Source organism: Sinocyclocheilus grahami, unplaced genomic scaffold, assembly GCF_001515645.1.
Source record: "Sinocyclocheilus grahami isolate Dianchi unplaced genomic scaffold, SAMN03320097.WGS_v1.1 scaffold136.1, whole genome shotgun sequence".
NCBI classification, from domain to species: Eukaryota; Metazoa; Chordata; class Actinopteri; order Cypriniformes; family Cyprinidae; genus Sinocyclocheilus; species Sinocyclocheilus grahami.
In genome coordinates, this window is record NW_015505315.1 from 2094211 (window position 1) to 2107480 (window position 13270).

The 13270-nt window shown below is 38.9% G+C and overlaps 1 protein-coding gene across 1 annotated transcript in view; it reads left to right on the top strand.

Annotated features, from left to right (window-relative positions):
• Positions 1 to 12844, top strand: part of adamts18 (ADAM metallopeptidase with thrombospondin type 1 motif, 18) — a 36521-nt gene extending 23677 nt beyond the window's left edge. The window contains exons 14-18 of the mRNA XM_016280054.1: positions 5296 to 5500; positions 7169 to 7363; positions 7985 to 8233; positions 8330 to 8507; positions 11459 to 12844. Coding sequence (XP_016135540.1) covers positions 5296 to 5500; positions 7169 to 7363; positions 7985 to 8233; positions 8330 to 8507; positions 11459 to 11577 — 946 coding nt within the window. The 3' untranslated portion in view covers positions 11578 to 12844. The remainder of the gene's footprint in view (positions 1 to 5295; positions 5501 to 7168; positions 7364 to 7984; positions 8234 to 8329; positions 8508 to 11458) is intronic.
• The last annotated feature ends 426 nt before the right edge of the window (positions 12845 to 13270 follow it).

Below are 13270 nucleotides of genomic sequence, written 5' to 3' on the forward strand. Positions count from 1 at the left end.
GGCCAAGTACTGGGATATCCTGGACGAAAACCTTCTCTAGAGTGCTCAGGACCTCAGACTGGGCCGCAGGTTTACCTTCCAACAAGACAATGACCCTAAGCACACAGCTAAAATAATGAAGGAGTGGCTTCACAACAACTCTGTGACTGTTCTTGAATGGCCCAGCCAGAGCCCTGACTTAAACCCAATTGAGCATCTCTGGCGAGACCTAAAAATGGCTGTCCACCAACGTTTACCATCCAACCTGACAGAACTGGAGAGGATCTGCAAGGAGGAATGGCAGAGGATCCCCTGAAAAACTTGTTGCATCTTTCCCAAAAAGACTCACGGCTGTATTAGATCAAAAGGGTGCTTCTACTAAATACTGAGCAAAGGGTCTGAATACTTAGGACCATGTGATATTTCAGTTTTTCTTTTTTAATAAATCTGCAAAAATGTCAACAATTCTGTGTTTTTCTGTCAATATGGGGTGCTGTGTGTACATTAATGAGGAAAAAAAAATTAACTTAAATGATTTTAGCAAATGGCTGCAATATAACAAAGAGTGAAAAATTTAAGGGGGTCTGAATACTTTCCGTACCCACTGTATATACACACAAATACTAGTCTCTCATTCTGTCTTGTCTTTTTGTTGACTGCAGTGAATTACTACTCAAATATTCCAAGAACTGAAGCCATATTTATCAAAGACTATATTTACAATGAGAGTTATGAGTGAAAAGGATAAGTGTTATATTTGGATTGAGGAAGATAAATCGGAAAAAGGCACCTTACAGAAGTTGATGAATGAATTGGATAGAGGCATTGTACTGTGCGAAAAACATGCTTAATGATCCTTTAGCATGGAAAAAAAGAGAACGAAAAGCAGAGACCGTCTCTCTAGGGACCCTGGGAAAAACATTCTCAGTCTAGGTGTCAGAAACCTCCTCTGGGCTCTGGAGACTATAAAAGGAACTGCTCAAAACAGCCTTTCTCTGGCTGTCTCAAAGCTGAAGTCAATCTGCCGGTCCATCTTCCTTTTGAGAGTCCTGCTGCCATTCTTACAAGAGCAACACTCAGCTCGACTTGATTTACTGATCTCTTGCCTTACAGAGGCATCTACATACCCAGCATCCCTCACTTGCCAGGCTGAAAGGCATTGACACACCATTCTGGAACTCAGATAACAAATCACCCCTCCTGGCATTCCTCCCTCCGTCCTTCTCGCTCTCTCTCTTTCTCTCTGACCTTGCATCGTGTGAAATGTTGGCTGCAACCGATTATAATGTGCGAGCTATGGCGAGGCGATGCTAAAAGGGGAAATCAAGACCATATGATTGTTTCCTTACAGCAACAAGCTCTAACCGATTTGGCTTGTCCCATTCAAAGCCTGACAAATAGTCCAATAACAGTGTAATTGGAAACAAAGGCAGGGTTGACGGGAGAGCAGCGCGTCTGCGGTGGTGCTGGATATGTTGAGACAGACTGCACAGGTTCCCATCACTCACCACCAGTGTCCGCCTGTAACTCTATGACACTTTAACTTGGTGAGAGGCTTTGATTACCAGTAGAGATTACTAGTGATCCCAGACTCCTTCTGTTGGCGTCACAAGTCAATGACATCACCATCCTGTGAGTCACACGATGAATTAGTTACCCACCATACCTACATTGGAAAAGCTATTGAAGGGATAGTTCCTCCGAAAATGAAACTTCAGTCATCATTTACTCTCCCTCATGTCATTTTTTAAAACCTGTATGACATCTGCAGAACACCAAAGTGTTTCAGGCTTTCATAACAAAACATATCTTTATATAATTTTGTTTTGTGTTCTGCAGAAGAAAGAAAGTCATACAGGTTTGGAACGACAAGAAGGTGGGCAAATGATGACAGTGCTTTTCAAATGTAGGTACGACGGGGTATTATGTTCAATCTTAAATGGCCTTGTGCTTTTTCTTCTCTCTTCATGAGATTCCCACCATTCAAAATGGATTTTCTTCTCTTGGTGTAGGTCATACTGTAAGTGTGTTTATTGTTCAGACAGACAGGTCCTAAATCCCACAGTTACTAATGACCTCCCCCACTGTATGCAGAGCTGAGTCTGTTTCTCTCCATACTGAATGACATCACGGCCTTAAGATATCGACTTCAGACTCCCGGAACATTATTTGTTTGAGGCATTATGTGCTTTGATTTATGACTGCTGAAAAGAGGAAAGCTAAAAAAAAAGGGTGCAGGAAAGGGAAAATAAATAGACCTTTGGAAACACTTCCAGAAAAAGTATGGGCATGCATTCAAAACAGGAGAGGAAGACAGAAGCTTCTGCTTATCTTTCCAGCAAATATCTTCAGTGTTGACAGGTCTGCCCATGTTTTATTATGGAGCAAGAGAGGCCACATCCCTGTGGGAATTGAGCACGTCTAGTTGGCCAGGAATTGAGTGCTAATCTCTGGACTATGGCCTACAGGACTCAGTCTGACGATATGCTCCTGGCTGCAAATGCTGCCCTGCTGCTTCTGTGAAGCGTGGAGCATGGTGACTTCAAACACGGGCTGGGCCCAGAAGCGGCCAGCTTGATTTGTTCCCCAAAATGTCACGAGAAGATAAATGCACATGCCTTAAAGACTTTTGCAGTGCCCTCTGAATATTCCTTCTTTTCTTTTGGTTTCTTAGTTGTGTTGCATGATTGCATGTTTGCTTTTCTGTTCAACCACCGTTCTTCAAGCGCAGACAGATTTAGGAATTTCTTACCAGACTTTTGTAGGATTGGCCCCCTTTTTGTAAAGAAATATATATATTTTTTATTTAGTAAGTATGCATTATTGCAATAATAATTTATTGCATTAATAATTGCATTAATATGCATCAATAATTTAAAAAGCAACAGCTGTTTTCAACATTGATAATAAGAAATATCTCTTGTGCACCAAATCAGCATTTTAGAATGATTTTTGAAGGAAATTGAAAAGCTTTGCCATCACAGGATTTTAAAGTATAATAAAATAGAAAACAGTTATTCAAAATTGTAATAATATTTCACAATATTACTGATTTACTGTATTTTTAATAAAAATTAAAAAATTTAGTTTTGGTGGGCATTAGAAACTTTCAAAAACATAAAAAAATCTTACTCACCACGAACCTTTGAACTGTTATGTACATGATCACCCAAAAAAGACCAAAGACTATTGTAATGAATAACAATAAAAACAATTTCCAATATCATACAACCCAACATAGCTAAAGTGGTTAGAGCACATGCTTTGGTCTGTTTAAAGTAATATTTTTAGCAAAAATGCAAAATGTCACATGGGTTCAGGAAAATACATGGTTCTCTTAGTGCTCTTAAACTTACAAATGCTTCCAAACCCAAACCATTCCCCAGAGAGTGCTAAAAATTCAGCCTTTGTCCCACTGTACGACCAATGGTAGGTTAAATTTCATTGAGTGATTCGGAATGAGTATCTATTATGGGTGCATCATTCTGGGTAGACATGGAGAAAATGCCAGCGAAATCAGACCGTATGCGGTGCGTGCCACATACACATAATGTGAAGCAGTCTGCAGTATTGTCCCCAAAGATATGTCTTCTTTAATTGTATGGCTTGAAATATGTGAGTTATTGAAAGATTCCAGAAATACAAAATTAAAACAAGCGCCAGCAGTGGTTTGCAGTGAGGCACGGCAAGTCAGCTCTTTGACCAATGACACATTGTCATTTATGTGGCGAGGAGAGGGCGAGGGGGAGTGAAAAGGCATATTGTGCTGTGGATCGTGTTTCTTCTCTCAATTAAAATAGCCGTTTAACCATCTCCCTCCAATTTGTCAGATGGCTGGAGAGAAAATTAAAGGATTTTTCTCAGCTCGGTGGCTCAGGTCTGTGTGAGTGGTTGGGTGGAACTGGGACTTCTAAGAAGTCGACCTGGGGCGTCTGTCCGGTGTTGCGGCCATGGCTCTCGTCATAGCTGTCATTTGCTCTAATCTCTCCCCAGACTGCCCAGATCTATTTTAAAGCCTCTTTTCATCAACAGCCAAGAGAAGCAAGGACAGAGTTGCAATCTGAGCACTGGAACCGAGCTTCTCTGGCAACTAGTGTTGAGTTTTACACAGGTTTCTTTTTTTTTTTGACATAAATACACTCTAAATTTAGTCAGTATTTTATCATGCCATATTCATTATCTAAAGTTAACAAAATTACCATTATTTTTAGTCCACAAAAACAACGTCTTATTTGATGGAAGACACACATATTTTACACAAGTATTTAGGGTCGGTCAAAAGTTTGGGTTCAGTAGGATTTTTGCTGTCAGAGAAAAAACCTGCATTTTAAAATATATCAAAATAGAAAAGTTATTTTAAATTGAAGTAACGTTTCACAATATTACTGTTTTTACTGCGTTTTTGATTAAATGAATGCAGCCTTGGTGAGTGAAAAGTCAGAAACATATTATTAATTAAACATACCAACATTTAACACATTATGTAAACACTGTCCTTGTTGCGATAATCTGTGCTGAATAACATATTCTGTATATTCTTTATGCTTTAGTTATTCATTCTCCGCCTTTTAATGTGCTGATAAATCAAATATACAGAATGCGTTTAGGTGAGCTCGTCATGTCTTTGTTTTCTCCGTTTTACTGATAATTCAAAAAGCCTTCTTTAATGTATGTGTTTGTCAGTAATTTCATTGAGAAGATTAAAGCTGTCACACACAGCTTTAACTTTCTTAGATTTTTTTTTTAACTGAATGGTTGGCCATAGGGGGGCACTGTTGCAATTTCACAAATAATGTGTGGAAGCACTCATATTTTATGAGTATTCAGAAGGAAGACATTTATGCATTCCAACTGTCCCCAACCAATCATATTGCTGTAGTGAAACTGATTAATCTATTACAGAACCTTGGAATGGTATTTTGTAATGTGCATGTTGCAGAATTAGAAATCGTATTTATGAACTCTCTTGATGCGTCTCTAACATTCCAATTCTTAGGCTGGAAACTTCAACTTATAGGATAAGCGCATGTTTGTATATGCCCATGTGAGCCCACAAGAGAGGGTGGGGTGGTTGCAGACAAATGTATGTGGTCTCTTCATTAGTCTTTCCATCATGTGGTTTACAGAGTAATCATATTGGTCATAATCTAATAATCATCACATTATGTAGATTTGTTTGAAGAAAGCTCTATGTGTGTGTATGCGTCTCACATGTCTGTGCCATATGGGTGTAGAATGTTCTCTTCCATGTTAAAATGTGCTGAAACATTCAAACACGAGGTTCATGTCTGAAGGTCAAGTTGTTTATCTTGACAGTTGGACGACAGGTAAATGGGGAGTGTGCAGTAGAACATGTGGAGGTGGGCAGCAGACGCGAAACATCCGCTGCATGAGGAAGGTGACATACCAGCGGGAGGAGGTGGCGGCTCACTCCTTATGTCCAGTAATGGCTCCGGCCCAACTACAGCCCTGCAACACACAGGCATGTCCTCCGGAGTGGAGCACCGGCTCCTGGTCACAGGTATGTTTACATAAACATGCAACCTACAGTGGAATTAATAAGATGTCATCATCATGTGTGCAACTAAAGTCAATAGAAATCTTTTGCAACATTATAATAATGTCTTTACTATTTCAACATAGTAATTCACATATGCACAAAAATATTAAGCAGCAAATTGAAACTCATGGTTTTAACACAGATAATAATAAGAAATATAAGAATAATGTGACTTCTTGATTAGCAAATCAGGATATTTGAATAATTTCTAAAAGATCATGCGACACTGAAGACTGAAATAATGTCTGCTGACAATTCAGCTTTGCCATCACAGGAATAAATTAAAATGTAAAATAAATAAATAAATAAAGTTGTAATAATATTTCACAATATTACTCTTTTTACTATAGTTTTAAACAAATACATGTGGCCTTTGTGAGCATAAGAGATTTCTTTCAAAAACAATAAAAATTATACGGACTCTCAACGTTTAAAGTCATGTATGAAACACAATAGTCATAGTGGAAAATATTTCATGCAGATTCTGCTATTCTTTTGTAAAATCCCACATTAACAAACAGTGCATTTTGTCTTGTTTTGTGGTATTAATTGGTTTGTCTCGCTTTAAAACATTCCATCCTGTTTGATAAAGTTACAGAAATAAGTGTCAAAAATGTAATGTAAATGTAAAAGATGTTTTAATTTTTTTTAAATCAACTTCAAGTCAGCCTCATGTACATTAAACCTAATGTTAGCTAACTCTCAAACCTAATGTAACCTCTAAAAACCTAACCTCTTAAACCTAATGTAAGCTAACTCTCCTTCCTTCCATGAGGCCAAAAAAAAAAAATTTTCTTTATTTTGTTCCTGTTCATTTGCTTGCCATTGTGTAAATACGTTATAATGAATAAAGTGTAGTTGTCTAAGCTTGACCAGAACATGTTTCTGAAATTCTGTTATATACCCTTTTATAGAAATCCTTCCCTAAATTACAACACAGGCGTATTACATTTTGAAAAGTGACCGAAATATGAGGTGAAGGCTTGAGATGCCCAGAACAACATAATGAAAACCGTTCTGTATGTCATATCAGTGCTGAAACACTACTGCCCCCTGCTGTTATTGCACATGTAGCACATTGTGCTCCATCTGTCTTACTGTTGCATTGCTTTCATTAAGAATCTGTTCTGCATATATTGGACTTCTAAAAGTGTCCTCTCTGAAACTTTAGTGATGCTGGAAAGTGTACATTTAGATACTGTAAATGACTACTTCACACATGGTTTAATCTAATATTTTTTATAACTTTTGCTGTTGCTACTTGTGTATACTTTAAGTTTCCAAGTACACACACAGAAGCCAGAGAATGTTGAAACACGTTGCCAGAGTTCATTTCATCATTAGCAGCAATGCTGAATTCTTTAACCCTTTTTTCAGTCTAATCTTATGTAATATGTTAAATCATAAATCTTTGAGAAGATTTTGCAGTAGTAGTTGATATTGACTGAATTCCTCCTAAAGGTCAGGTTGAGTTCGCACCGCCTGTCTCCAGAGTTCATATCAACTGTTGTTTGAGGTGAACTGCATGCCACTGTGACCTTTACAATGCTTAAACTAACATAACTCAAAGACCACATGAGGGTAACTCTCTCTCTCCGTGTTTGTCTTTCTTTCCTTTCTTCTCTCTAGTGCTCTAAGACCTGTGGGCGAGGGTTGAAGAAGCGCAGTGTTTTCTGCAGGAGCACCGATCCAGGTGCCAGGGCTGTGGTGGTGCTTGACAGCATGTGTAAATTACACCTGAAGCCCAAAGCCCAGGAGACCTGTGTGCTGAGCCGCTGCCCCAAGAATGAGCATCTTCAGTGGATAACTACCGCCTGGGGAGAGGTAAGGCCCCTCATAGGAATATCAAAGGTTATGTAGAAGTGCTCACACAAACAGTGCATATGTAGCATACACATATATTCACCCATTTAGCCCTAATGAAGAATCATTCATGTGCATATTAAAGAGACATTTCCATGGAAATCTCACAATGCTAAGTTATATCCATATCCAGGCAGCATACATGCCATTTAGGCCATAGCGAAGTTCTTTTTTGTTATTCACTTACCCCAAAATTAAAATTCTGTCATTAATTACTCACCCTCATATCGTTCCATTTGTGATCCTCAGTCGTATGATGAGCAGTTTTTCCTCTGCAGCCATTTACAAAGACAGCAAGTGTTTGATTCCTAGTTTTTTAAAAATCTTTTTAGATTAAAAAAGTTGTTTAGTGTATTCCAGCCTTACTATGTTTATTCAAAAACAAGCATTTGATTCCAGACAGCTAAGTGGCACTTTCCATTCTGCATTTGTACTTCAGTATCTCTCTCCTCCAAACTAGCAGCATTGTTAACCCATTGCTATGGAGGGACAAGTTGATCTTGTAGCGAGGGGTCAGGAATATTTGTGTGTGTGTATATATTGAAGTACCTTATTATCTGATTGCCCGGTTGTTTAATGCAGTGTTCGGCCTCATGTGGAGCAGGAGTAAAGAGAAGAGAGCTGCAATGTGGGGAGAAAGACTCCCAAGGAGGCTACACAGAGTTCCCTGCAAGGAGGTGCAGGAACCTCCGCAAACCCCAAGCAGACCTTCAACAAGCTTGTAATAATGGCCCCTGCCCAGAGCCCCCACCTCCCCAGCTCCTCCAGCCTGGCCCAGACAGGGGCGGCGCTTCCGTGACTCTGGGCTGGTACTCCTCTCCTTGGCTGCAGGTATGCACAACTAGCTTATCACAACCAATCAGGGTTCTGTTCTGTTTATATTCTGCTAGACATCTAATCTTACGGTCCTGTCTGTGTGTCTTTCAGTGCACAGTGTCCTGTGGTGGTGGGGTGCAGACACGTAGCGTTCAGTGTCTGAGACAAGGGCGTCTGTCAGTGGGCTGTTTACCTCATCAGAGACCCATAAGCACACGGGCCTGCAATACACATTTCTGTCCTGGTCCAATCCCAGCCCCTGTCCCACCTCCCTCACCTACACTTAAAGGTACAAGTTGGTTTACCTTTAAATTTTAATTTATTGATTTAGAAGACACTTAAAGGGATAGTTCACCCAAAAATTAAAATTTGATGTTTATCTGCTTACCCCCAGGGCATCCAAGATGTAGGTGACTTTGTTTCTTTAGTAGAACACATATGATGATTTTTTTACTTTAAAGGCAGAGTAAGTTATTTTTCAAAAACACTTTAGAAAACTGATTCTGGCCGAATCGCTAAACAAACTTGTAGCCAATCAGCAATAAGGGGCATGTCTACTCGTGATGTGGAGGAGAGCGCGTTCAGTGCATGGGACGGACATTAGCCGAGCCAAGCGACAGAAAGATAGAGATGGCGGATAAAAAACAAAAGAGGAAAACGTCTGTGGAACGATAAGGCAAGAGGTAGGACCCGTGTAAATATCAGATCAGCTTTCCAGCGCTGGAGAGAACTCAAGGAGCGGAGGCCTGCGATCGGACGCCGAGGTTGCTTTGTTTCTTCTCAATAGGTGAGTAACACCGTGTCTACAACAGCTAAAGTCTGCCTACATTGGACGCGATCAAACGACCGTTGAAAACCATTTGAAATTTGTGTCAGCACATCATAAATAGAACCCGGCAGCAGTTTTCTGTCGGGGATTTGTTGCGCCGTGCCGCTCGTGTTCGATGTAGACACGGTGTAACATTGGTTTTGCTTTGTTTCACAGAACTAATCGTTGCCTGGGTTGCGTACGTATATGTGGGGTGGAGCTATCAAAATAGGGGCAAGACCCTTTTGGGGTAGGGGCGTGTTTGTTTTGGTGATTTCAAATATCAACATTGGCTACCAGAAATCGCTTACTCTGCCTTTAACCGTTGCAGTCTATCAGTCGTATAATGCATGGCAATGGTAACAAAATCTATGAGAGTAAAAAAACCATGCACAGACAAATCTGAATTAAACCCTGTGACTCGTGACGACACATTGATGTCCTAAGACACGAAGTGATCGATTTGTGCCAGAAACCGAACAGTATTTAAACGACACATTGATGTCCTAAGACACGAAGTGATCGGTTTGTGCCAGAAACCGAACAGTATTTAAAGTAAAATATGATATAAATACGGTTCGGTTTCTCGCACAAACCGATCGTTTTTAAAAATCATAATTTGTGGTCTACTGAAGAAACAAAGTTACCTACATCTTGGATGCCCTGGGGGTAAGCAGATAAACATCAAATTTTAATTTTTTGGTGAACTATCCCTTTAAGTCCAATGTTCACTACTGTTCAAATGTTTGAGGTTGGTGAGACTTTAAGAAATTAGTCATTTCTTTTTCATCTTGAATGCTCAAAAGTGACAGTAAAGACATTATAAGTTACAAAAAATGCTCTTTTAAAGTTTATTTTTATTAAAGAATCCTAAAAAAATGTGTCTTAGTTTTCACATAAATATTAAGCAGCACAGCTGTGATACTAATAAGAAATGTTTCTTAAACACCAAATCAGCCTATTAGAATGATTTCTGAATGATTCTGACCCCTAATTATTTGGACTTTAGTGTATATATTTGATCACAGCTAGTGTGTGTAACATCTGTTTGTGTGTTCCTGAGAATCAAACCCAAGACTCTGGTGTTGTAGGCAATACTACATAGCAATTTATCCTAAAGAGGTATTAACATGAGATGTGCTTCAATACAAACTTACAAGATCTGTTACTTGAATCTGCAGAAGAAAGTGAAATTGAAATGGAATAGTGAAATTGAGATCATTTTTTGGTGTAGTTATCAGTGTCTTGAGCTGAAATGGGCTGCCAGGGAAACGAGACAATGAGAAGTGAAGTGTGAGTTGTATTCTGAATCATTTGCAGAGGTTTTGTTGGGCATGTGGGCCAGTCGGCTAGTAAAGCATTATAATCTAGAGGTTAAAAGAGTTTAGATAAGGAGTTGTGCTGCAGATTCAAGTATGAATGGCCTGATCTTCTCCAAGTTGTACATAAATATGCATGACCAGACTGTCTTCACAATAAGAAATGAAGTAAAGCTAATCTACTCTCATTGTTAGTTCCCTCCCTTCCTTGCAGTTATAGAACACAACCAGGAAACTGATTGTTGGCTCATGGATCAAACCAGCAACTTTTGGTTGCAATCCCTGAGTTTTGAACACTACATTATTCCAACTTTTCCCTCAACTCTTATCTCACTCAACAGTACCTGTAATGCCTGAATGGGCTTACCACTGAATGTTCATTGGTTATGACATTCTGCTGAATGTTTATTTGTTATGAACTCTCATATCTTGTTCTGTAGCTCAGCTGGTGGAGCATAAAGTTAGTAATGTCATGGGTTGGATTCTCAGGAAACATATACTGATAAAATATATTGCTTTAGATAAAACATCTGCCAGTTGCATAAATGCATGTATATTTTCCACAGCCACAGTGTTAATTGTTGTTGTTGCTTTGTTTACATATGTATCATATGCAATTATCAAGCTTGATAAATATCAGTGGTGTTTACGCTTATTCATTATGTAGTGGGAAAAACAATGCACTTTTTACTTGTTGATTTGGAATCACATTGGTAGGTCAAACGACTGTCTGCCATGATTTAAATAAGAAACTGAAATACATTGTGTGATTAAACAATATCATATAAATGAAAGAATCATAATCGGCATGTGCTGTACACAGCTTATTTATAATCATAATGAAAACATAAAGATCTCTCCTCCACAGAGAACAGAAGTCTGTGTGTGTATAATTGCTTATTCTCATGGGAGAACTGAGTGTGAGGGCCTTCAGAGCGCAGGTCAGGTCCTTATCGGTATGGCGGTGCAGTATTTCCAAGTGCTTTGCAACATCCCCACAAAATCTCTATTCAGAGTAAACAGCACTTACAAAAACACTGAGTGTCTGTGTTAGCACTGTTGTTTTTAAGGGTTAGAATAAATAATAGTCATTATGTGTCTTTCCATTAACAGAAAACCAGCCTTGCATCGACTTCTTCAGCTGGTGTCATCTGGTGCCTCAGCATGGTGTTTGCAATCACAAATTCTATGGTCAACAATGCTGCAAGTCCTGCTCTGCCAAAAGACAGTAAAGCAGAAGACCTTCCCATGAGCCTCCTCACTGACTCTGAGATCTGTAAATCATTGTCATACAGATAACCGCTATGGAGTATAGCAAGTTGATATTTGCGAGATGTGGTAAAGAGGCATTCCACTGGACCATGTCTTGAGAGATAATGAGAGCCTGGTATCCGAGGAACTCGAGAAACTCTGTACATTGGAAAACTGCACCTGGTTCTGGCTTCATCAGTGGTGTATCAAAACTAGAATTGTGGTTCTTCAATAACCAATCTGCAGAACATTTATAATGTAAATATCTCTGCTTGTTCTTTTATGATTGGAGACGTGACCAGAGGTTAAAGCCATTAAGAGACTTCCATCATCAGTTCATTTGTATGCTACATTGAAGACCACCAGATGAACATTGGTGTGACTGTGCTCATCTGAAGTACTGTAGAATTTCGGTCAAGTCTTTGAGCTCCAGGCGAACCCACGAGACTCTATGTTTACCAGCAGATCTGTACAGAACTGAGGGATGATTCACACAGCGTTCCACTGTACTGCTTTTGAATAATTTAATCTATGTATACATGTTCTCGATGGTTGTCCGTTGCTTCGTGTCTTGCTGCTTTTTTAACCTCTTGCATGCGAGTGCTTTTTTTTAAGACAAGTGTCGAGTTAAGATAAGTTGAACGTTTGACACAGCACAGCTCATAGATGTCAGTTTCAAAACAGTGGGCCAATCAGAGGAAACCAGGGGCAAGACAAACATCAGTAACAACTGTACATAATTTGTTGGAGGAAGAGTTTTTCTATATCCACTGTGATTTTATTATTATCTTAATTTTAAAAACAGTACTTTTCACAGGGAACAGCTCTTCAGCCTGTAAACATTTAGTCTAAAGGTGTGGTCACATTAGTGAAATTGTAGTGAAATTTTGCATCAAAATTGTTCCTTGTCTAATGTTAGTAGTGTAGTGATGTATGAAGCACAGCTCACACAGAAGTCACTTTCAAACCAAGCAACTTTATTTGTTGGTCAATGCAACAAATCTATGTTTCACAACTTGAACCTGTTACAAAATCTGCATGGGGAAATCATTCTTCCTCAAGCAAAAGTCTTGATCGCATGGATTCCTACTGAAATGACTGGAATTTGCTGAACAACGGTAAATGTGACCACACCTTAATACCGCCCGCTTTACATGACTGCTTTAGTTTAAATTCAGAGAATGTGCTGAATCAGTGTTTTTGGTGCAATAAGAAGTGCAGCGCACATTCTCATTCATCATCTTTTTTTCACAAAATAATTAAACATATATTTTATTAGTTCACTATAAAAAAACACTCTGTTCTTGTATATATATGAACTAACTTCAACTTTTCCTCCTGTCATGAGAGAATACACATCTCTACCATGCAGGCTTCTGATTTTGATACACATTAACATGCATCAGTTTTCTCTGTGAAACGTGTAACCTGTAAGGTTGAGTCACAATCCCATCTGATCACCACAGAAGACTAAAACAGACAAGATGGATTTATCATTATGCTGAATCAGTGTTTTTGGTGCAATAAGAAGTGCAGCGCACATTCTCATTCATCATCTTTTTTTTCACAAAATAATTAAACATATATTTTATTAGTTCACTATAAAAAAACACTCTGTTCTTGTATATATATGAACTAACTTCAACTTTTCCTCCTGTCATGAGAGAATCCACA